At 38.7% G+C, this 25,887-nt stretch overlaps 1 protein-coding gene across 1 annotated transcript in view; it reads right to left on the bottom strand.

Annotated features, from left to right (window-relative positions):
- Positions 1–25,887, bottom strand: part of LOC121863736 (synaptotagmin 1-like) — a 139,636-nt gene that overhangs the window by 34,697 nt on the left and 79,052 nt on the right. Inside the window, 8 exon segments of the mRNA XM_042362496.1 lie at positions 2,633–2,725; positions 3,520–3,621; positions 5,211–5,306; positions 5,617–5,756; positions 11,755–11,889; positions 19,354–19,383; positions 21,854–21,874; positions 24,741–24,824. Coding sequence (XP_042218430.1) covers positions 2,633–2,725; positions 3,520–3,621; positions 5,211–5,306; positions 5,617–5,756; positions 11,755–11,889; positions 19,354–19,383; positions 21,854–21,874; positions 24,741–24,810 — 687 coding nt within the window. The 5' untranslated portion in view covers positions 24,811–24,824.

The following is a 25,887-nucleotide window of genomic DNA, read 5'->3' on the forward strand; positions in this document are numbered from 1 at the left end:
GATGAGGAGCATTAACACCTCAGGACATTCCTCCATCACACAACTCTAACACAGTATTACTCTACTCGTCAGGGAGAGACACATATATTCTTACTTCTGCTTACGAGTGTTATAGAGTAGATCGTTTAGATTATACTCCTGCATTCTCGCTGTTTACTACACGAGGACAACTTAAAGATCCTGTGGTGAAATAACTGACTGACTCTTGTGGTGATATAACTGACTGACTCTTGTGGTGATATAACTGACTGACTCTTGTGGTGATATAACTGACTGACTCCTGTGATGATATAACTGACTGACTCTTGTGGTGATATAACTGACTGACTCCTGTGATGATATAACTGACTGACTCTTGTGGTGATATAACTGACTGACTCTTGTGGTGATATAACTGACTGACTCTTGTGATGATATAACTGATTGTTTGTGATGGTATAACTGATTGTTTGTGATGGTATAACAGCCACCTTGTTGTCTCCTTAACTCAATTTGGCTTTATTTTTTATTGTGGTTAAATGCAGTGAACTAAGGTGCTGACGTGTCTTGGTGTGTTGTGAGTGCTGAAAAGTGTGGCATATAATAATGCCCCAAAATATCAGTGTCAAAAATACATGCAAAGTAAGTGCATCTCCTTCATTGTTGCCAGGTCATGGCTAGTGGCATGGAAGAGCCATTTTATTGCCTGGAAGATCAACAAATGTATTCCTATTTTTGGAAGAAGTTAACCTGAACTCAGCATTCATTGGTTGAAATAAGTTGCATTAAATTTAAGAGTGTGGATACCGAGGTATTCCACCAATTTAAACTAGCTAGATGCATTTCAAGATATCTGAAAATCAGTTGTGACTGTGTTGTTCAGCATGCTGCCATAATGAATTGTTCAAGTGACATGAACAGATTAGCTACTCCAACAAGACCCTCAGTCATGTGTTGGTAATAATGACCCTGGGACTAAAATCACGGGCATTTGAAGCTGAAAAATGTTAAGCAAGATTCCTCTAAGTCTAAAACTACCAGTCAGCCTTTGGTCTCGGGTCTAACATGCTCTAGTCCTTGGTAGCAGTGTAGAGAAGTGATATATGTACAAGAGTTTTTGAAAGAACCACCACGAAGGAAAAGGTCATTGATATGTTGAGTTAGACTCTGCATGCTTCACCCGGCTCTGAACACGGAAAAAAAGTCATAGATGATACAGACACAGTCAAAAGAAAACGTATAAGTCAAATATGTAAACAGAAAACAACGAGATAAAATTGGTTCTTCCAAAAACTGATTCATTACGTCTAAAAACACCATAAACACCAACCATGATCATAAAGTTAACCTACTGGGTAGTATGAGACAGTCTTGACCAACTCAAAAAAAGGATCAGAATTTGTACATACGACTCTAAGATTAAATTGGTGCAACTTGTATGAATATTTCCTTTAAATGGAATTAAATAAGCATTTCATAGACTCAATATAACTTACATAGGTTTTGCTTCTTGATAATACTATACTCTCAAAGTGCCTATAGAGTAATACTGCACTGTACTTGTATACTCTTAAGTCTATCATTGCAGGAAAAGGTTATGAAAAAGGAATAAATACGATCGTAAAACAAAACATGCCAATATTGTAAGTGCTAATATAAATGTATTTTGGCTAGCAGTTCTGTATCAGTTGCTGGCAGTACGCTAAATTATCATGCTCTCAAAACTGGCCCAAAAACTCCGTTGCAAGTTACCTGTTGTTGCATGAAAATAAAAAAATGCATGTTAATGACTTTGTTCATCTAACCCTTTGAGCTTGCCACTTCATATTGTTCCACAGCAAATCTATATCAAGTCACATCATGATGGCCGTTGAAATCTGCATTTTCTATATGAGCAAAGACAGCTGTGAGAAGACATAATTACACTGTACAGCTACTATACTGTATATAACAAATAACAAGTATAAATAAATAAAACTATATATCCTTGAGGGGCTAAGAGACTGGTAGTGTAAACCATTGCATCTATAACAATTATGTGATATATTTTACCATTCCCAATTCTTTAACCACGTCTGTCCTGCTCTGATCTTGGTGTATTTTTGCCAAATTCAATCTCTCAATGAATTATTTGATTTAGGTATAATGTAATGAAAAATAATTTGCATAATCAAGTTCTCAGGCGTTAGTTTGCATTTATTTGCTGTCAAGCGTAACATATGGCAGTTGATAATTTCGCATTTCAACTAGTGTATTATTTTTAAATAAGTAATGATTTAAACATCTTTTGACAACTGTGAAAGATGTCTGCTGAGAATGGTAGAGTCTACAGAATGTTTGCTCACTGTTGATAGCTTAAATTCGTATAATAATTAGGACTATTTTCTTGCCCAGTTACTCTCGTTGATAATAATAATAAGACTAGCAATAATAATAATACAAAAAGTACAAGAATTAACTGAATCTCAACTCTCATCATTCATAGAATTTCTTGGGACCAACAAAATGATAAAGCCCAAATGAAATCACAAACTGACAGTCGATAACAAAAGAGGAGATTGCTTAACTCAACCATAGGACCAACGACACACAGAGAGACATACATACACACACACACACACGGAAACAAAACAAGTGAAACAGAGTCAGTAACCTTGAACGTGAAAGTCTCGTTGAACACGGGATTCAACGTCTTGCGATGGACCTTAGTTTCGAATTTCTTCTTCTTGTCCGGCAACAGATACACCTGTAACGTAAATTATCTATCAATCTCAAATACTAATAATAAAGATTGAATTGATTTCATTAAAAAAAATTCTCACTCTTGCTAGTCTTTTCCTGCTACGGTACAATAAAGAGCGGCTGAAATAAGGAACACCACAACACACACCATCTCTTCCAAAATTTGAACATTGTAAAAGTCTTATGATTAACACATTAGAAACATACAGTAATGCTATCAAGTAAAATTCAGCGTAGGTTTATATGAGGAATAAGTCTTATAAAAACAAGAATAACGCTGTGAAGTATTCAGACAATGAGAAAGGCTTAACTGCCATTACTTCATTGAGTGAGTTCAGGAAAAGGAATTTGCCTAATTTTTGTAAGGTTTTATGAGCATTAGTTGCCCAATTTAGCTGAAAATAGAACAGGACTGACAGATTTTTAGACATGTATAGAGAAACATCGATACATATTGAAGTAGAAAAGCTAGCACTGTATGATAGATGACCTTACTGGAAACAATTGATGTAAGTATGATAAAAGTTTAAGAATAATTATCAACTACCATTTTACTTTACACAAGGAAACAGTATGTGAAAGGTAGGTCAGTAGACGTTGATACAAATGTGGAAGATTAATACTGATTATCATTTTACAGTCAATCAAATGGCAACAGCTTCAATGCAGGAGTGAGTGGAGCTGGTTCTGTACACAAGGATCACTGATGTCTCTAATAAAAAGTGATAATGTATATAATGTACTGTAGTGATCTTGAGGAATGGGTCAATACCACCATCCACGTCAAGCGACACTAACCTTTACATAGGGATCACTGGTACCACCCATGTCAAGCGCAGGGAGTTCCTCACACTGGATCACCGTAACACTCAAACTGTTGGAGTTGAAGTCATACTCCAGCTGCAGAAAAATAGTAATAAATTAGTTCTGTAGGAGCTTACTGTATATGTGAGTAGATCATTTAAAACTTGATATTGTTAAATGTTAAATGTTTTTCATCATATGGGGAGAGAAATGATCTTTGTTATATAAGAATAATACAGTGTCCATTAACTATGTGACCCATTATATAAACTAATAACTTAAAAACATTATAGACAACATATCGTTTTATTATACCTGATGACTAACTTGTAAGTGTACAACAGTGTTTTAGCTAAAATGTTATTTGAGGTTATTAAGTTTTAAAATAGGTCTGTATAACTCTTACAACAAGAGGAAAATAAGGAACTAGACTACTGTATTAAATGATGCTAAAACATATATTGAAACCTTTTCAGTGGTTTAGCTTGTAGTGTGGTAGGATGAGAAGGCTGTGCTTTACACTGTTGCATGAAAGAGAATATTGTGTATCTTCTCATCATTATGGTAAAAGGTATAAATCATAGTGGCTTAGCTTCCCATCAGAGGAGGACCAGGAAATACTATACAGTACATACATTAAACATAAATAAAATATGAGCTTAATTTTTCAGCAAATAAAAGAAAATAGCTGTAATTTGATCAGGCCATGGAACAAGCCCGCAGTGTATGTTAATGACTGGGATATGAACTAAATACCCGAGCGTTCTCAAGTAATGACTCAATCCTGCATAACCGACTGACAGGCTCCTGAAGGGTACCCAAAAGTCCCGATATAGAGCATAAACGAGCACACTGTCTCTTTGTTTTAGAATATTAAGTACAAGTCTGTTCAATCCACAAGTTAGAGGCAAGTATGTCTCCGATTACCATCTTTAGTTTTATTATAGTTTCAATAGTTTCATTTTGAACTATCCTAAGGTGTCCCCTTAACTTAGGCCAACCATCACATAGTAGGTAACGTCGTCTTTCTCCTAATCAAAATGTCATCTGTAACCATGCAGGAAGTAAAAGAATTCATAGACTGAGGGAGGACTCTTACTTAACACCAGTGCCAACAAACACAGTTCTGCCAATTCTCACAAAACCCGCCAGCCACTGTATCAGGTGTGCGTGCTGGCAACTGCGCATATACTGTACTGAATATTTATTGTATAATAATAATTTTGCTTAATTCAAACCAAATTAAAATTAGAGGGTATACAGTAATGTAAGTTGTTGTGAAGGAGGTCGACAGAAGTTACATTCACATATATCAGTGATCATCATGGCAGACGTATCACACATCATTAGTTAACCCAAATTACATATATCATCTGTACTTCATCACTTATCTGTCTGAGAGAGATACAGTCAGTACAAAGTTTTAGCAGGTCAGTAGTTTGTCATAAAACATCACTACACTAGATAATAATACAAAGAAAACGGTGCTTTATACTTGTGTTAAGGTCAAGTTAGGCAAAGTCATGTTAGGCAAGCTTATATACGCTAAGTTAGGATTTATGTGGTTAGATTAATTTATGTTGCATTAGGTATGAGCTAAAGAATTACTGTATATATATTATAGTATGACCATGTAAATTATTGGTAAACCAGAATATAGTGTTTGTTCAGACGGCCATAGTTACCTTAAAGTTTAGACGGCCAAGTTTTTCTTCACTTTTCTTGCTTTCTCCTTCTTCGGCCATGTCCTCTGCATTTTCTGTTAGTTCCTCCATGTCAGCCTGGAGGAAGAGGACAGAGATATGCTAACTAACACTCAACTCTAAATGTTACCAGTCACCAAATACTGATAAATAAATTACTACATTATGTTTTGTTATTCAAGCTCTTTTGTTAACTGTTTAATAATGACACATAATTGTCCTCTATCTCACATACAGGGAGACCTTCTGGGTTTAAGGTCATTAAGAAGTTAACGTAATGTTTCAGAAGTTTATGATGTTTACAGGTAAGAGAGTCCATTAAATTTCTATAAACACTAAAGCCTTACCCTACATTCATATACCAAGTGGGAGGCCGGTGGGACCTTACCTTGTCCTTGTAAGCAGATCCCAGTAGCTGGACAGACTTCATGTCGGCGCCCTTGCCATCTTTGCCTTTCTTGGTGCGTCGCTTCCTGAAGCATCGCCGGATACAGCACAAGCAGATGGCGAGGATTACGATCCCTACACCTATTGAACAGTTTGTGATGGTTACGGGTAAGTTAAGTTCAGCATCATATTACTAAAATAGTAATTGTGGTTCTCATAAAACAATGTTATCATTTAATGTATCACTATTATTGTGCATTGGTCTAGACTCTAGACAATTCTACTGTACTTTACGTTACGTTTGATGCTAATATAGAAAAGTACATGACCAACCTTGCCACTGAAAAATTATAACATTATATATTTGATGAAATAACACACACACACATTAAAAGAGAAAAAAAATATCGCAAGAAGAAAGTGGAGAACACCGAGCACCGAAGCAGTGGCGGTGGAGACACTAGAGTAGGCGTTAGTTAACAAGTCAGTTCTCCTTTTAAAAACGCACAACTTTAGGCTGCATTTACACCAAGCCAGTCAAGTCAAGTCAAGTCAATCAAGTCATTTGACTTGACTCGACTTGACTCATTGCCGTTCACACCGACTGAGTCAACCTGAGTCAATCAGGACTCAGTACCCAGACTGATTTCGAGGAGGATGGACGCATATTCTCTGGCTGAATTAGTTGTTTTGTTGTGGATTCGGCGTCGTAAACGCAAGAGGAGGACCCGAATCTGGATGCATGAACTCAACACCAAAAGACGAAATAGTGACAGTTCAGTTTTTAGTGATTCAAATATGGGTAGGTCATTTCTGTCTGGATATTTAGGTATTCCACAGTCTCGTGAAATACCAAATACTCCAACCAAATGTACACACCAGTGCGGACTCGGCGTGACTGATGAAGAAAATGGGCCCAACCCCATCTGTGACTTGACGTGACACGATGCGACGTGACTTGACTTGACTTGACTCATCTGGTGGGAATGGTTTCTGAGAATATACATTGGAGTAAATGTGCATTAGAGTGGCGAATCACGATGAGTCATGACTTAACGTGACTTGACTTGACTTGACTGGCTTTGTGTAAATGCAGCCGTACTGGTCACCTACAAACATGGAGCGGTTCCTATAACTTCTGGAATACCTCAGGATAATTTAAGTTTGGGTAAGTATTGGTATCTTTATTAATGGTAAGTGACTTATGATCACAATATTTCCTGTCCTCAATTTCATGAAATGTCAATAAAATGTCAATAATTTAAATGTTTTTGTTTTATTTAATATACCTTTAGTGTCAGTTAAATATCAGTTATTCACTTAAATACAAATTTTTTACCTGTGCTCAATTTTCTTTATTCACACGAACCAAATTTGCTCTGTTTTGGAGGTTGTAAAATGTAAAAAATTGAAAGCGTTGCAAGTAACGGTCACAAACACTGACGCACTTACTCCTTCCACATATCACGAGTTAACGCTTGAATCTTCTACTGTCACGTCACACTCCACTCAATAATAAATATTCAATCATGATGATAATAATACATGTTGTGTTAAGGCCAAGAACAGTAATTAAAGCCAAGTAAAATGGATCTTCCTCAGAAAATTAAAGCACATCAAATTTCAATATTTTTATTCAGTTTCTTCTGACACGGCTGAGAGATATAGCCTATATACTGTGAATATTAAATACAACATAGTGTAAGGCCACCACCAAGAATCGACGCCAAATATTTTTTATCGGAATTCATTGAAACTCACACATTTGATTGACAGTGACATGGAACGAAAAGGAATGATTTTATTTACAACATCTAGTTATATATAAAGTTTTCGTCTCTTTCTCACGCAGGTAAAACTTTATTGTCTTTGTTGGTTATTATTATTAATTGTCCCTATTTTCCTTGGTGCATTTCGTCAAGTTAACCTTCACATTTCTGAATTTCAACGTTTCATCATTCAGCTTCCTTTGGTGACTTTTGGGCTCTCTTTAGTGTGTTTGTTCCCGTCGCCACATCGTGCTTGTGTCACGCTGTGCACTAGTCACTCCTCATTTGTGGTTTTATAACACTTACTGTATATGCCTGACCAGTGGCTTCTGCAGGTGGCTGTATGCGTAGTTCGAGCAGGAAGCATCGGAACATATCAGAACAGTTAATAACAGAGAGGAATAAGTAGGAGAGTGATACAACAGTCGGGCAAAGAGAAGTAGGAAAATTAGGCTTTTACTTCAGGGAAACACATGAAGTTTGAAAGAGCAGTACTATCAACATACAACCGACGGTGTTTCTGTGTCATGTAGAACTTATGAATGGTACTGGACGCTTAGTCAAGAACTGTGGCCAAAAATAAGGTTCTTGTAGTATATATTAATCTATTTATACCATTATAATTGTGGTCAAATCTTGCAGAGAACTGGGATTCGCTGGTTAAGTGTAAATGCAGTGATAAACAGCCTTGCTTAGGTAACGTTACGCTGACGTTCTGGGATTGACTTTTTACCTAAATAGTCCGAAACTACGATAGATTGGTGTATTAAAGAGGTGCGGCGACTGGGTGTATACAGTGCTCGGCTCTTTCCCTTAGGGTCGTTGGTTTGAACCCAGTGCCAGCCATACTGCTTTCTTGTGTACCGAAAAAGGCAAATGCTATGGTGTTCTGTATCCACACTCCCCCCAACACACTGTTATTGTTATTATTATCACTATATTTAGCAGAGTTACCAGTTAAGAGCAATAAATCTTTCTCGCCATTATCTAACACTTCGTGACGTCAGTACACACTATTAATTATCAAAATGTTCATCAGTAACTTGGTGACGCATAATTATGTAGTTTTTTTCCTACTAATGAATATTTATGTTCATACAGAGCATAAAGTCCACCAACAGATTTAGTATTAACATATTAAATGGGACAGTTGATGATGGGGGTAATAGTGTTGCAGTACACACCGGAGATTTACTTTTACCCTTACTTTAAAGTTTTGTTCAGTAAAGTAGTTATTTTACAACTCAATAATATTTGTGTTGCCATTTTCTAAGTAAATGATCAGCATGACAATGATCTCGATTCACGTTTAGTAACAAGTAGAGGAAAATAATCCCTGCACTTAAACCGTTGTAAGTCAAACCTGGCAGTGGGTGACCGCAGAGTTTACGGCCAGGAAGCGCGCTTAAGTTTTCACCAGTTGTTTGCGCGTTTATTGTACCTTTAATCCTATCGTTATTAATTCACAAGAAAACTAAAAAGTATAGAAATATTTAATACTTCCACCACCTTATATACCGATTGAATGTGAGAAAAGGCAGGGAGGAATCTATACAAGATAATATGGAGAGGTGACCATCACGTCAACCTTTTGACTCATGACGAGGGTGTTAATGCCTTCTCACCAGGGACATGAGATGAGTGTACTGTAGTGGCCTGCCTCGTGTAGCCAAATATATTTATAAAATCGCCCCATATTATTACATGAATCTACCTAAAGACGATTGCACTTCAAGTACTGTTTGGGTGAGGAAAAACCCGAAAGATCACTGAAAACATTGTTATAAATGCAATTGTAGACAATTATGTGCCTTTTACATGAAAGAGTTACTGTGCGCGGAAGGATGGGCAGGAAGGTGTTGAGGTCGAGGATAAGGATGAATCAATCCCGTGTTGGATCAGCAGTACTAACGGGTTTAACTTCCCCGTAGAGTTCCTGCCGGAGCAACCTTGCCTTCCTCTCCTAGTCCTGCTGTTATTATTTTTTTTTTTCGTTGGCAATTGCCTGTCTGGAATTCCGTGTCACCTTTCAAGCAATTTACTTGTGTTAAATGACCATTATGTAAAATTTATATAGGTGAAACTCATAAGAAATTGGGACATAAATCCTGGGTAATTTTCGCTTCCGGAAGTATGTGGTAAGTGGAGCAGGCGGTCGATGTGAGGAGACCCTTCGCCAGTGTCAGGATTTCTAGTTCTCTGTGAGTACTGTATTTACAGCACACGTATATCAACAAACAGTATATATAAAAACCTGAGAACCTATATCTGAACAGTAAATATAATTTTAAATATCAAATTATATAAATATTCGCTGCATATCGATTAATCGATAGACTTAGGAACAGTTGTTATACTGTACCGAAGTTAATAATAAGAGTTACCGAGCGCGGGAAACACGGACGACACCACCCACAGGACAGCCTGGAAAAACTAATCGTTTCAATTTGTTTTGTAATCCTTGGTATGAAAAGATTAGTTATTAATATTCTCATTGTTGTTATTATAATAATTTTGTAAATTTTCGTGGAGTGTAGAACCGGTGTGTTGCACGCAGTGTGGTAGGTATTGTACTGTACTGTACTATACAACCTGACCGAGGCAGGTTTGACATTTTGACCATTTTCAATTTACCTCTGAAAAATTCCTGGTGCACTCCACTCAAGAGAGATCATAAAAGGTATCCTGAAGTATACTTGGAGGCTAGAACACGGGGTCCATTAAAATTCTGTACTGCACATTTTATTTATTTATTTATTATTATTATTTTGGTAACATTTACTCCTATCCATTTATATTCCGTTCAGTAAAATGCTATCACAGATTCGTTCTTATTACAATATAACCAAAGAAATCTCGTACTGGAGTATTTAAGGAGAAAAAAGATTACATTTTTATAAGCTGCTTTATATTACCGACCGTTATCCCTGCACGACCCCGCCACAGACCCAAGGAATATATTAAGGTCTCAAGGTTTAACGTTAACGTTATATTACCAGAGTACGAGCCTTTAGTACCGTACACACACACACACACACACGGGTGGGAAATATAAAATCCCACAGAAGTATTACCTCTCGTCACTAAAAGAAAATTGATCCTTAAGGTTCGATCATAGTGAAACGAAGTGAATCCATCGAACCAATTTCGACAGAGGTGGTGATACTGATGTACAGGGGTATATATGTAAATAATTGAGTATATTTGGGTTTGGTACTGTAACTAACTGAAAATTACTTAGTTTAGTATTATTTGTCGTTACTAAAGTACTAATATTAACAATATGTAAGAACGTGACTTGTCATGTATTCCTCCTCGTACTTAACAGACACCGAAGCGTGCAGCCGAGGTGCTGAAAAGTTGAAAACTGAAAAGGAATGTGAATCCAGAAGCCGAGGAGTGTATTACACAACGCGTGTGTAGGCACAAAACGCCGTGAGTCATAGACTCTCGAGTGTGACTTAATTACTGTACAAGGCCAGCCCAGAGTGATTCTCAAGAAACTTGAACGTTACGAAATATTAACGACGTACATGGAGACTTGGATCCACCATATGGACGTTAATCCAGGTCCTCTAAACAGGACAAGTACCCTATATTATAACTTCTGGCCAGTAGTATATATTGTATGGAGAAATTATAGGATAGCGTTACGCCGTATGAGAATCAGAAACATCCAGTAAGTTCTCATTTAAATTGACTTATTATGCCATAAAAACACACGGGAAAAATTATCAGTATAGTATATTGGAAAACAGGCAGACCATCAATACCTACAGTCCAATATTGACCTTCTGTCAGTGGATCATAGATGCCATCACGAGAGAGGTAATTCTACAATTACAGCGAGTACTTGTAATTCATGTTCAATTAGTTAAGTTATCGTGAATTATACTTGGTACTCTAGTCCATCTCATTTTACGTAGGTATATTAATTTGCTGGCGTACGAAGGGCGACTAGGGCAGTCGTGTCGAAAAAATAACTTAAGACCGGATAGGGCGTGAGTGTAGCCCGCCACCACCACCACCCCTGATTGGCCAAGGATGTTACCAGCTGTATCGAACTCTAATACACTTATATACACCAGAGATACTTTATTACTTTCCCAACGGCTGCTTGGACTACTCAAGTGTTCTTACTGAGAGAGGTTGCAAAAAATTTAAGCTAAAATTTGACCAAAGCTAAAAATTTTACTAATAAAATTTAACCAGACAAAAAAAAAAATATTAACGCTAAAATTTGATCAGAGGCTTAAAACTCTTCATGGATAAAACCTCATCACCTTGGCGAAATTGGACCAAGACGATGATGATGATGATGATGATGATGATGATGATGATGATGATGATGATGATGACACTGTACTCACCCACAAGGATAGCTATGAGGCCCTCCACTGGCATGCCTAAATTCTCCGCGACTGTGCCCACTGTCTCCATCATCTCCTCCTTTATCATGTCCCCTGTTGACTTTGTCGTGGTGGAGGGTTCTAGGTCTGGCATATCTGTGGGAAGCATGAATGAGAGTGTGAGAGAGTGAGCGAGAGTGAGAAAGAGAGAGAAAGAGAGAGAAAAAGATCTGGGAGAATTGTTTACAGTGGGAGCCATTACCTGGGGAAATATAAGATGCACCTAAGGAATTGTTTGTTGAGAGGTGTGGGTGGCGGGGGAGTGAGTGGGGGAGTGAGAGTGGGTGTGAGTGGGTACCTTGAGAGACATTACAAGAGTGTTAAGTGAGTGGGTGTGAGTGGGTACCTTGAGAGACATTGGAAGAGTGGGTACTTTGGGTGAGTTGGTGTGAGTGGGTACCTTGGGAGACATTGGAAGAGTGGGTATTGTGGGTACTTTGGGTGAGTGGGTGTGAGTGGGTACTTTGGCAGACATTAGGAGAGTGTAGGTATATGGTTAAGTATCGTAGAATTTTCTTGGCCATCTTCTTCCTCATGAATATTAACAATTTGTTTTGTGTCAAATTTGGGGAAAAGTATAAAATCCCGTGTTGTTGTTGGAGACCATTGTAGTTTCAGGCGCTCTTTAAAGGAAAGTTGCAAATATATTGTTGTTGTTGTTGTTGTTGTCGCTTTAAAGCAATAGGGAAATACAGTAGTGCGTTGTTTTTGTTTTTGTAGTTAAAGGGTAAAGGAAGAGAACGAGTTTTTGTCCGGTTAAAGGGAAAAAAGTACACCATGTAGTTTCTGTTGTGATTGGAGAAAGGGAGGAGGGGGGAGGAAGGTCAAGGAGACTGTATAAAAACAAGGAACTGTTTTTCGTGACTAGAAATACGAGTGGAGATAAGGTGTGTGGGGCAGTGTAAAAAGAGTAAGGAACTTTGTTTTGGTCTCTACGTAGTGAGGGGAAGAAAGAGGAGTTGACGGGTGCTTGAAGTGGGTGGGGGAAGGGATAGACATTTAAAGGGTCATAGTCGTTTAGTTTAAGCCGGTGTGTAGGTGATAGGGGAGATTAAGGGTAGAGGGGGAAGGGTGGGGTGGAGATGTTTATACCAGAAGAATAAAATTGGTATTACGGGAGAGTGCAAGTGCAGAAAGTAAATCTCAATCATAAACAATAGTAAACAAGTGCAATTGAATAAACAAATAGGTGTAGAAGATAAACTTGCTTAAGAAAAACCAGAATTATAGCAAAACTTTCTTAAACAGCTCAACAGGAGATATTATTGGGGAAAGGGGGCGGATATATATATATACAATGGTGTATAATCCTCCGAGCGGAACAAATGTATTCCATGCAAAGTCAAGACTCAAGTGATACAGAGCTAAAAATATCCACAACACCGACGAATGCAAAGATTGTCTGAGAGATATTTTAAAACAGCAAACACATCAGAGAAAAAAAGAAGAAAAACTAATTATTGTATAGATTAATTAAAGAGATTGGTCACTTATGGTCATCCCAACCCCCTGAAGAAGAAGAAATGACCACTGAATGCATTAAAGAAAACGGTCACTGAATACATTAAAGAAAACGGTCACTGAATACATTAAAGAAAACGGTCACTGAATACATTAAAGAAAACGGTCACTGAATGCATTAAAGAAAACGGTCACTGAATACATTAAAGAAAACGGTCACTGAATACATTAAAGAAAACGGTCACTGAATACATTAAAGAAAACGGTCACTGAATACATTAAAGAAAACGGTCACTGAATACATTAAAGAAAACGGTCACTGAATACATTAAAGAAAACGGTCACTGAATACATTAAAGAAAACGGTCACTGAATACATTAAAGAAAACGGTCACTGAATACATTAAAGAAAACGGTCACTGAATACATTAAAGAAAACGGTCACTGAATACATTAAAGAAAACGGTCACTGAATGCATTAAAGAAAACGGTCACTGAATACATTAAAGAAAACGGTCACTGAATACATTAAAGAAAACGGTCACTGAATACATTAAAGAAAACGGTCACTGAATACATTAAAGAAAACGGTCACTGAATACATTAAAGAAAACGGTCACACATTAAAGAATACATTAAAGAAAACGGTCACTGAATACATTAAAGAAAACGGTCACTGAATACATTAAAGAAAACGGTCACTGAATACATTAAAGAAAACGGTCACTGAATTACATTAACGGTCACTGAATACATTAAAAAAACGGTCACTGAATACATTAAAGAAAACGGTCACTGAATACATTAAAAACGGTCACTGAATACATTAAAGAAAACGGTCACTGAATACATTAGGTCACTGAATACATTAAAAAAACGGTCACTGAATACATTAAAGAAAACGGTCACTGAAAACGGTACACAATACATTAAAACTGAATGCATTCAGTCACTGAATACATTAAAGAAAACGGTCACTGAATGCATTAAAGAAAACGGTCACTGAATACATTAAAGTCACTGAATACATTAAACTGAATACATTAAAAAAACGGTCACTGAATACATTAAAAGAAAACGGTCACTGAATACATTAAAGAAAACGGTCACTGAATACATTAAAGAAAACGGTCACTGAATACATTAAAGAAAACGGTCACTGAATACATTAAAGAAAACGGTCACTGAATACATTAAAGAAAACGGTCACTGAATACATTAAAGAAAACGGTCACTGAATACATTAAAGAAAACGGTCACTGAATACATTAAAGAAAACGGTCAGTACAGAGACTACAAAACCATAAAATAAACGACAGTGGAGCTAGTTATTTTAAGGCCACCAGTACGACGCCTTCACACACATCTACAGTTCAGCCATACATACGATTCTGTACGAGTTTCAAACACATAATAAAATTTCCAAACTAAAACGAATTCTCTGATTAAACTACAGTGTAACCTCCATATAACGAACTCTTCTCTTTATGTAGTCTATTAAATGGAGGTTTTACATCTAACAGACACCTCGATATAACGGACATTCCTAGCCATATAGTAGAGGCTTCACTGTAAATGAAAAAAAAAATAATAATAATAATAAAAACGTCCTAAATAATGAACAAAATAACGCCACAAGAACAATACAAATAACAATATAAAAAACTGACTCAATATAACAAAAAAATACCATCACAAGAACAAAATTCAAAACAAGAACAAGAACTTATAATAATATATTGACGGGATATAAAAAATATTACTGAATAACAACAGAGTGGGAGGGAGCTGGTGTGTGTGTGTGTGACGTGGGGTATAGGAGGTGTGACGTGTGACTATTATTGGGGGGGAAACTCACTCTCTCTCTCTCTCTCTCTCTCTCTCTCTCTCTCTCTCTCTCTCTCCTTTTTCTCTTTCCATATCTGACCATTTCTCTTTTTTATTTCTCTCCCTCTTACGTAGTCATCACTTCACCTCACGCCTCCTTTATTCACTATTACCTATACTATATATTCTATGTCTACTCAACACAGGTAAGACCATTAATACCACCTGAACAAGTTACGCCAAATAGGATCAACGAAATTCGATTACATTGGCCCTTACTACGATTTTTGTTGTGTCTCAATTTAAATTTATATATATATATATATACATTTATTTATTTTTATTATTCGATATAATAGATTGAAAACATTTATGCTACATCGTTCTGTTTAGCGTCATCAAGATTCCATTTATGCTGAGTATCTTTATGTTTCACGTCATTTAAAATAATATTCATACTATATAAAACCTTTATTGCAATAGATAAAAGACAATGAAACAGACGCTGTGAGGAGGTTCCAATACGGAGTCACCTCAGGGAATTATTGGAACCGCCATCTTGGCTTGACGTAAAATCAATTAGGTTGGGTAAGTCTTCAGAGTTATTTATCATGCTCACCGCCTACCTCCCAGTCTCACATAATTTCCTTTATGATATATATTTTAATTTTTCTTTGTTTACGCTTTTTGACTGTCCGACTAACCGCTAGGATTTTTCTTTATCCAGATGCGTTCACTTAATACCGAAGAAAATCACGGTACAGTATCTTTCTAATGATTTTTTCTTCTAAAGTTAATTCTTTCTCCTTATTGGTTTGAACGTATTAGATTACGTAAAATGTAGATGCAATTTTCATGTTAGGTACATTAATTTATATTCGGTTACATAGAATATTTAACATACACTCCGTCTTTAAGAACCTGTTGTTAATAAGGGATCGAGTTATGGCCGCCACCTGGTCTTAGATTTCATCCCTTTGAGATGTATTAATGTTTTTTTGTATCTCAATAAACGTATCAATCAACCTGGTCTTAGTTGTAGTGGCCGCCGTAAGAAACGTGGCGTCACCATCGCTATCATTACTCTATCCTTCCTTTACTTGCCACACACACACACACCACCGATCTGCTAGAACTTATCTATCGTAATATATCTCATTTTGTCTCTCAATTCGTGTCTCTCTATCGGTCTATAGCATTATCATAAGACGTCACGAAAGATCATAAGAGGTCACAGAGAAATGTGCCATGTTCATTTTAACCAAATCTCTCTCTCTCTCACCGTACTCGAGAAACAGACACACAACATCCACGAACAGAATAAATAAATAAATAAATAAATAACACAAAACAAATAAACTGAAGTGGTCATACATAAGGTGGGGTATAAACAGGGCATAATACATAACGGTGTACAAACGGTATACATATCACACCGTGGGTAATCATACATACACATCTCGTAACGTTGTCTCTCGCTTTAATTTAGGTTGGGTTAGGTTAGGTTATATTTCTCGAGATTTTTCTGTATGATTAACTTCGGCCTGGAAATATACAGAAGACGTCATACAAGAGGCGCAAAAATACACCAGTGAAATATACAGTACAAGGATAAATTCATATAACGGGGAATATTTTATGCATGGATACATATATGTTATAATTATGTTCAAAAGGGGGGGGGATATTATCCTTGAGGAGGTGCGGGGGTGGGGGGTGGGGGGGGGCTGGAGTGGTTGTGCAAATTACAATCCTTTCTCTACGGTAAAAAAGAAACATGAAAGTTTGAAGGAAATCTTTAAATCTAGAGAAATATATATTTTTTTAAGAGAAAATGTCATAAGAGCAGAAAATCAAAACATTAAAAAATAAATTCATGCAGATAAGGAAAAAATGTCAATATTCATATACTTCTATAAACGAGACGAATATATGGAAACTATACAATATGGGGAAAAATATACAATAATATCAAAAAAATATTTATTGAAAAAATATATTTTTGTTATTACTTTTAAGAGCGGGCAACTGGTTTCAACGATAACGTCACTTACAGACCGGGTCGGTTAGTCTACTACTACCAAGCTCCTCTCATATGTAAACATCGAAAAGTCAGGACCCGGATTCTCAAAGATTCGTAAGATATAATTTCTACCCTAGCTGGAGGCGTGAGACTGCATCTACTTGGTTCACACTACGACACAAAATAATGACTGATAAAATGATGACAAAATTAAACTGAGACAATATTGAATGTAGATGCATTTTATTATCCCCAGCCAGGGGTTAAGATAGTGACTGATAGGTAGAAAAACAGACCGAAGGATACATAGATGAACGGATGTTTAACAGAGAGAACCCGGATCCAGGTACTAAGCCACGGCTGTTACCAACACACACCTAAACATCAACATCTCGCCCACGCAGCTTCACCAGCTTCCTACACGTCTTGAAGCACTACTTGAAGCTCTTGGCGATTTTCAGGCACCTGATAGTCTAAGCTCTACATGGTTTACAAGCTCCACCATCTGCCTAAGTTTCATTATTTTAAAGCTCATAGAGCCCCAAAGGCTCTAAAATCCCAGAAGCTCTTAAGGCTTGAAAACCCTTCACTTCCACAAGTTATAATACTCCGGGAGGTCTTGAAGCTCTCAAAGTTTCACTCAAGAAGAATTGGGGCTTTCGAAGTTTCAGAGGCTCTTGAAGTTTAAAAGGATCTTAAAGACCCGGAGAATCTTAAAGACCCAGAAGCACTTCAAGTTGTGGTCTCCAATCCTTCAGAAGCTTCAAGAACTTAAACCCTCAAAGACAGTAAAGACTATGAAGCTCCTCAGCCTCGTGACACATTTAAAGCTTCAACAGCTCCGGAGATCCCGAACATGCAGAAACATCACAGCTCATTAAATGCCCAGAGATTCTTGAACCTTTCAAACTCTCCAAGTTCCCTAAATCACTGAATCCCAGCAACTACTGTACTGGGTGTTGTATTACCTGAAGACTCCCGTAACGTATTATAATTACAAAACTTTGGGCGTCACATACACTGTAACCTCCAGAAGCTCTCGGGTTGTTAAGAGTTCCCGAAGTTCTTCATGGTTCTCAACGTTACAGAAATATAATATCTCTCAAAGATTTAGAAAATCCTAAAAGTTCCAGAATAATTCAAGCCTCCAAGGACTTTGAACCTTCAGAAATTCATATATTCAAAAAGTTTCAGAAAATCCTAAACCTCCAGAAGCTCCCGCGGCTCTTAAACTTAATTAAATTTTATTAATTTTGGAACTCTAAAAAATGACGGAGATGTGAAGTTCCATAAGTTAGAGAATCTCCTAAAGTCTAAAGTTCCAAAACTACCTGCAGCTCCAAGTTCCAGAAATCTGGAAACTTCCTAAAAGTTGAGCAGTTTTCATGGCTTCAGGAATTGTGGGTCTTCAGGAGCTGATAAAGGACGTAATAAATCTGGGAGCTGTTGAAGAGACTGGAAACTTTGGAGAAACAAAATAATGTTCAGGCTTCCAGAACTCCTAAAACAACTTGAGCTTCTTAGGCACTGACTGCAGCTAAGCCCCCCTCCCCACCCCCCTATTAACGATTCTCGCTGAAGACATGATGGCTACAGTGACAAACACAAGAATATTCTTTACTCTTGTACCATAAGGTCAGCCCCAACACGAGCAATCAATAGCGCCTGGTGTTCCCCTCCTACCCAAGGGGATACTAAGTCAGACTGAAGTTGTGCTAGCAGGAGCGCTGCTTTATAGTACTTACGGGTCAGTGACACACTAGACAGCCTGCCTTATACTCCACCTCCCCCCGCCCTCCCTCCCCTTGACTATAGCCTGGCGCAAGCTGGCAGTATTAACAACATGCATGCTGAGTCGCTTGAGCAAGGAGAAAAAAATTGCGAGATTCAAGCCAACTGCCGCCCAGGTGCACATACACGGCCGATGGTTACTGGGTCCTGCAGGCGGGGGACACACTCCAGCCTTGACAGACACACACTCATACACACTTTGATCACAGCCAGTGACGTGTGATAAACGTATCGTCCACGACGTTGTTGGATACGTTACATTGACGTCACGGGTTAGAGCGAAGAGTGTGTGGATTAAGAGTGAAGGTCAGGACTCAAGAGGATCCCTTCACCAGGCCCTCGAGTACACACAAGATGCTGAGTACTGGCAGAAGAAGTGCGAACAGTTAGTAAAAGGAGTTAGAGTCAGTGTGAGAGGGAGTGAGGCTGCGGCCACCTCTTCCTCCCTCGCTACTCACCGCTCGCCTCCGTAATCGGCATCACCAGGTCTTTCAGAAAAAAAATAAAGATGAGTAGAAAGTACATGAGTTATCCCTAAAATCATCCCCTCCATACATATATATAACTATTGATCCATAGACCATACGTCGGTTTATCCTTCCTCAAAAAATCCTTTGGGTAATGTGAAAAAATAAACTAATAATACATCTTTGTAATGTATAAAATAATTTTTCCTATGTTTTATACATAATTTTTTTTGTCCGAATACAGTAAATTTTCTTTACAAATTTAATTTTTTAAACCAAATTTCATAAAAAAAAGTATTTAAAAAATATCATACAAAGGAATGCCTGATGACATTTCATAGACGTAGGGTGTATGAAAAACCTTCTATATTTCAATATATATCATGTACAGAGAAAATTATCCATCATATATACATAAGTAAAAAATGAGTCATAAGATTAAACTAAAACTGTTATCTACACTACAGTACTGTATGACAACTACAAATTATAATATACAAAATGAAAGAAATACCGGTGCAATATTTGTTGGGCTACAGGGGTGAGGGAGGGCCGGTCCTAGCAGCAGCAGGTGTGTGTGTGTGTGTGTGTGTGTGTGTGTGTGTGTGTGTGTGTGTGTGTGTGTGTGTGTGTGTGTGTGTGTGTGTGTGTGTGTGTGTGTGTGTGTGTGTGTGTGTGTGTGTGTGTGTGGTTAACTCTCTAACTTGTCTTAATGTTGTATGTCTTCTATGTCTGTTTATAAGGTCACCAAAATTACTTTTCCATATTTAACTAAACATTAATTAACTCTTTTAGTTTCAGCTCAGCTATGTCTGGGTTATACAGTCACTGAACTATTCGCTATGTCTGTGTCTAGACTTAAAATACTTTCTTTATCTCATTAGTATTTTTTACGTGAGGCAAACTTGAATGTTTAGTTTTCTATGATAACAAAATCTAACAAAATGTGGAAATGCGGGCACTCCCAGTGATCCCAGCTGTGAATGTGTACCTAACGTTGCATGTTTGAGGCAGTTAAGGTGGTCGACCATCACCCACATACTACACATTACATTACCTCCTGTTATCGTGTCAACAGTTAGTCGATTATATTTTGTTTTGTGGGTTAATCAAAGCGTCAAGCTGTGTTCGTGTGTTGTTCCTATTGTTACTCGAACTGACTTTGTTGTTGTTTTTTTAAGAATCAATTATCTATTGTGAATGTCGACTGTGTTTTGTTTTACTGATCCTGCTGGCTAGGACTTTTATACCCATTATAGTGTTAAACTCGCCGCCCTATTGTCATATCTATAGACAACAGGTATCTTACTGGCTTAACGATGGTGTCGGATTGGTTAATTCACTCACCAATGGGAATCGGGTCAGATACAAAACAAACATATGGAACACGAGAGAGGATTTATACCTTGCTCTTGCGTGCCATTGTTTACCTGCGTCTCGTACGTAATCATAGTGATCAGCCAATCAACCAATCAGAAGCCACCTGTACCTGTTGTATGTATATCTGGCAACAAGGCACCAGTTTAAGCAGGTATATGTGTGATCAAGGAGGTTCTAAGGACTTGGGAAATATATATATTATTATTATTATTATTATTATTATTATATATATTTTTGGGGGGTGAGGAACATAGTGATATAAAAGGTCTTGGATATAGAAAGGGAAGATTATCACTGTATATAATAAAATAAATATATATATTGTTTAAATCTAGATGCTAATTTGACTCAGTTGATATACTCCTATTCTCAAACTTGTTCCAGATTCTTGGGGTGAATTTACCTCATAACTGAAGACGTCAAGGCGGACCTAACCTGTTGACATAAGCAGAGCCATAAAATAAACGCCCCCCAAAAAATACCATTGAAATAACACTGAGATCGTAAATTAGGAGACAATATTAACATGAGGGGAGGAATATTTAACACATATCCTTAACTTTAATCTTATCTCCTAAGTGAAATAATCTTGTTAAGGTGAAGTCAGTGTTATTTTCTTATGTTATTTTCTTTAAACGATTTTTTTATGTGTTTTGCTTTAAGTCGATCAGTTACGGTCTTTCTCACATCATCAGTTAGGAGGGATATTAACCACGTAGCTAAGGTGTTAAGAATCCCTGTACTGTACTGTAAGTTAGTGAGGCACAAAGCTCCGGAAACTTGTGAACAATATGAGTTAAACCTTCCGGTAATATAACTGTGAAGCTCTGAAATACTATGATAATTATTATACAATATTCAACATGCATGAAAAATATCTTTGAAATTTAAAGTTAAAATGTATATCAACTACGGGAATTTATTTACCTTCCAAAGATAACAAATTTCTATTAATTTTTTTTTAATACTAAAAGACACATGAACTATTATGGTAATTATTATCATAAACAATGAAGAAAAAAATAAACTTAATACTAATATTCTAGTAGACTAAACACAGACAGACAAACAGACAGAGTTAAGTAAACATAGCAAAAACAGAGTAACTTACCGGGTCCCTCCGTGATGTTTTCTAAAATTATCGAATAAAGAAGAAAAAAGACACACAAATTAAAACAGTGCAGAAGAGGTGCAAGATGAGTGTGCGTCACCATGTTCCTACGACCACAAGCTGTGCAATGGTGCAAGTGACTGACACACATACATACACACCCCTGTGAACTATGGCGAGGGAGCTACATAGATGGGGTTAAGTTGTAAATAAAGTGTCTCTCTCCGTAGTAGTTATAACCCACAAGCTGTGCTACGGTGCTGTGACACACATACAAGTATTATTAAGCCCTGTGATGGAACCAAGGTTATGTTTACTTGTGAATAAGTCAGTAAATAAATAACTTGTCATATCTTTATAGTAGTTAGAACTAGAAGCTGTGCAGTGCAACGTGAGCTGTAACAGACACACACACACATACATGTCCCTATCAACTATGGTGCAACAACTACATGGTTTAGATTATGTTATTAATTACTTTGCTCTATCCTTTTTTTTTGGGGGGGGGAACAATCTAACCCGAGTCTAAGGACCTGACCTACCCACTCACCTCTGCCCACTATCCTCTGGCCTGGCCCTCACATGACCACAGGTTGCTATAGGGCAGTCAGGGACCACAACAACACCTTCTAACCCTCAAGATAACATCAAGCTAAAATAAAGAAACAAATCTACGTGTCTGGTATTAATCCACACAGTCGTTAGATACAGGTGTGTCTGGTCTGGCCTCACAGGTAAGTTAAAATTTTCGTATATGATAGATTCCATTGGCTCATTACTCCCCATTAGTTAGACGTGGGCAGGACTGTGGGTAGGTCAAACTGTGTCAACATCTAGGCTTTAGTGATTCATGTATAATGTTAGTTGACAGAGCTGAGGAGCAACGTGCAGGAAGACAACAGGTGAACATTATGAGAGAGAGAGAGAGAGATGTGTAACCTCTGCACTTTGCTCCTCAACACACTAGGGTAACTCTGAGTATTTTAAGTAAATATTCATGGAAACGTGGAAATGGGGGGTTGGTCACGTTTCCCCTGAAGTAAATATCTGGAAATGTGGAAATAGGTTGTGCTTATTCCTGTAGCGGTGACAAACACAAACACAGATACCCAGTGTCCAGATTCTCAAAGGTTAATACGATATATTTCTCCCATAAGTGTTAAAAGAGGCAACGGCGGTAGTTTTTCTTCGGGAAATTATAAATACTATTAATAAAAATTATCTGAACTGACACTAAATCGTGACAAGACTTCAGTAATGTTATCTTTATCTTACAACTGATAACATAATAACCCTAAGAAAAATTAATCAATAGATAACACTAATAAAGTCAGTTAAGTTATACGATTGATAAGGGACCTCGTTCCTTCCGCCTTCCCGTGACGTCATCAACCACTCTTGTGACGTCATCGACCACTTAGCTAAATATCGGATAGTTTTTACAGCAATTTATATAATATTTGAATAAAAAAAAATACTAATAATTGATTGTTTCATGATTATTTTGACTTGATAATATTTATAATTATTTTCCTCGTGAATTTTGTCTACAGTGAAAAAAACAACAATAATGTATGAGCCTTTGAGATCTGTGGACCATGGTAAGCTTAACACAAGTGGTGGTGGTGATGATTGTGGTAGTGGTGGCGATGGTGGTGGTGGTAGTGGTGGTGATGATGGTGGTGGTGATGATACTGGTGGTGATAGTGATGGTAGTGATGATAATGATGGTGGTACTGATGACGATGGTGATGATGGTGGTGGTGGTGGTGGTGGTGGTGGTGGAGGTGGTGGAGGGGATATAAACAGCGTGTGAGACATTAAGCTGTACAAACATTCATGAGGGTGGAGGAGGAGGAGGAGGAGGAGGAGGAGGGGGAGGAGGAGGAGGGGGAGGGAGAGAGGAGGGAGGAGGGAGGGGAGGAGGGGAGGAGGGGAGGGAGGGAGGGAGGGGGGGAGGGGAGGGGAGGAGGGGAGGGAGGAGGGAGGAGGGAGGGGAGGAGGGAGGGAGGAGGGGAGGGGGAGGAGGAGGGAGGAGGAGGAGGGGAGGGAGGGGAGGGGGGAGGGGGAGGGAGGAGGAGGAGGAGGAGGGAGGAGGAGGAGGGAGGGAGGAGGAGGGAGGAGGAGGGGAGGAGGAGGAGGAGGGAGGGAGGGAGGAGGAGGAGGGGAGGAGGAGGAGGGAGGGGGGAGGGGGGAGGGGAGGGGAGGGGGAGGAGGAGGAGGGGGGGAGGAGGAGGATGGGGAGGTGACAAAGTGGGACAGTGGATGGTGGTAAGGGAGACACGGTATCAGAGTAGGGAATAGAGAGAAAGGGAGAGGTGGGAAGAAAAAGAGACGGGAGAGTGTGAAGGAGAATGAGAGGTAAGAATAGAGGGAGGGGAAGAATGAGGAGGGGGTCTGGGGAGGAGGAGTAAGGAAAGGGGGGTGGGGGAGGAGGGGAGGAGGGAGGGGAAGTAAGAGAGGGGTGGGGAGAAGGAAGTAAGAGAGGAGGGGGAGGAAGGGAAGTAAGAGAGGGGTGGGGGGAGGAAGGGAAGTAAAAGGGGGTGGGGGTGGAGGGGAGGGGGAGGCTTAGTATCACAGTGAGACCAGAGGTAATAAATTATCTCCTTCTCAATGCTGCTTAGCCGTAGGAACCACTGAAGCTTACTGCTGAGAGGCTGGGAACTACTGCCGAGAACCCGTGAGTGGGTCATCTGGCCACTCAGGAGGGAGGGGTCGTGGGTGTACCTTATTCCTGAGGGGATATTCTGATGGGCTGAGACACACCGTGGTGATGGAAGGTGTGGAGGGATGGCGTGAGAGGGTATGGGAGGGCGTAGGATGATGCAGGACACAGTTGGTTCCAGGGTTTAGGAGGGTGAGGGGTGGTGTAGGACACAGGACACACCTGGTTCAGGGCCCCCCACAGTCTCCGGGGCGGCGGGCGCCTCGGTCTCTGCACTGCGTTTTAGCCTCATCCTGTCACCAGCACCTGCAACACAACAAACACACATTATAATATATACATACAACTTCAGTATTAACATTGTTTATGTCTTGGTTTAAAACACAACTTATTACCCGGCACAACTTATTACCCGGTATTATCCGTCTTCACACCTACATCATCTCAGGATTCAATATACACTATGTACTGTAGCTCAGTAATCACCTTCAAATCAAAATCACGCCAGAGACAAGAGTATGAGAGAGCTGTTTACTCTTATTCATGGCCGTGGGAAATCCACCCAGGAATGTGTGATATTTGTCAACAAGACAATTCGACCACACACACAGTCAAGCATTTTCAGAGTTATGTCCCCTTGAACTGTCATCTTAAATATCCTCTACAAAAAACATCTAATTCACAGTTCAACATTTCCGTCAGTGTATTGTCGCCATAAATTCCAAAATAAACTAAACATTAGAGACTCGAAACGAATTATCTGTCAAAAATTGCACCTCTGCTTTGGTAACACCTTCGGAGATTTACTATTAACTGGTTTTGTCATCGACGTAAAATTATATATAAGACGAGTGTTATTATCCCAGTATATATATAAAGGTGGTCCGGGATGCAGGAGGCAGGAGCACCATCATGACGCAAGACAATGCCACCTCTCCTCCTTTGTCCTACACTGAAATGGACCTTCGATTCTCTCCCTTTCAAAGACCAGGTGACACTACCGAAGGGGGAGAGGCAGGCGGTGCTGGAGGTGTGTGTGTGTGTGTGTGTGTGTGTGTGTGTGTGTGTGTGTGACGCTGTTTTGTTACTTGTTAAAACTCATTATTATGATTCTAACTCCTCCCTCACTTCTTCCTTCCCTTCCTTGCCTGCCTCTTCGCTCTCCCTCTCACCCTCATTCCTTATCTCGTCCACCTTTACCTCTATCTACCTACCTCTCCCCTCTCATCTCCCACCCCCTCTGACCCCTGCCCTCTCACCTCTCCCACTTACAGGCGCTGGAGTGATCGTTGAGTATTAACGACGTAGTTCTCTTAATGATGTCGTTAGTCGCACACAAGCACACACACAGACACACACACACACACAC

Source organism: Homarus americanus, unplaced genomic scaffold, assembly GCF_018991925.1.
Source record: "Homarus americanus isolate GMGI-L3 unplaced genomic scaffold, GMGI_Hamer_2.0 scaffold48354, whole genome shotgun sequence".
In the NCBI taxonomy this organism is placed as follows: domain Eukaryota; kingdom Metazoa; phylum Arthropoda; class Malacostraca; order Decapoda; family Nephropidae; genus Homarus; species Homarus americanus.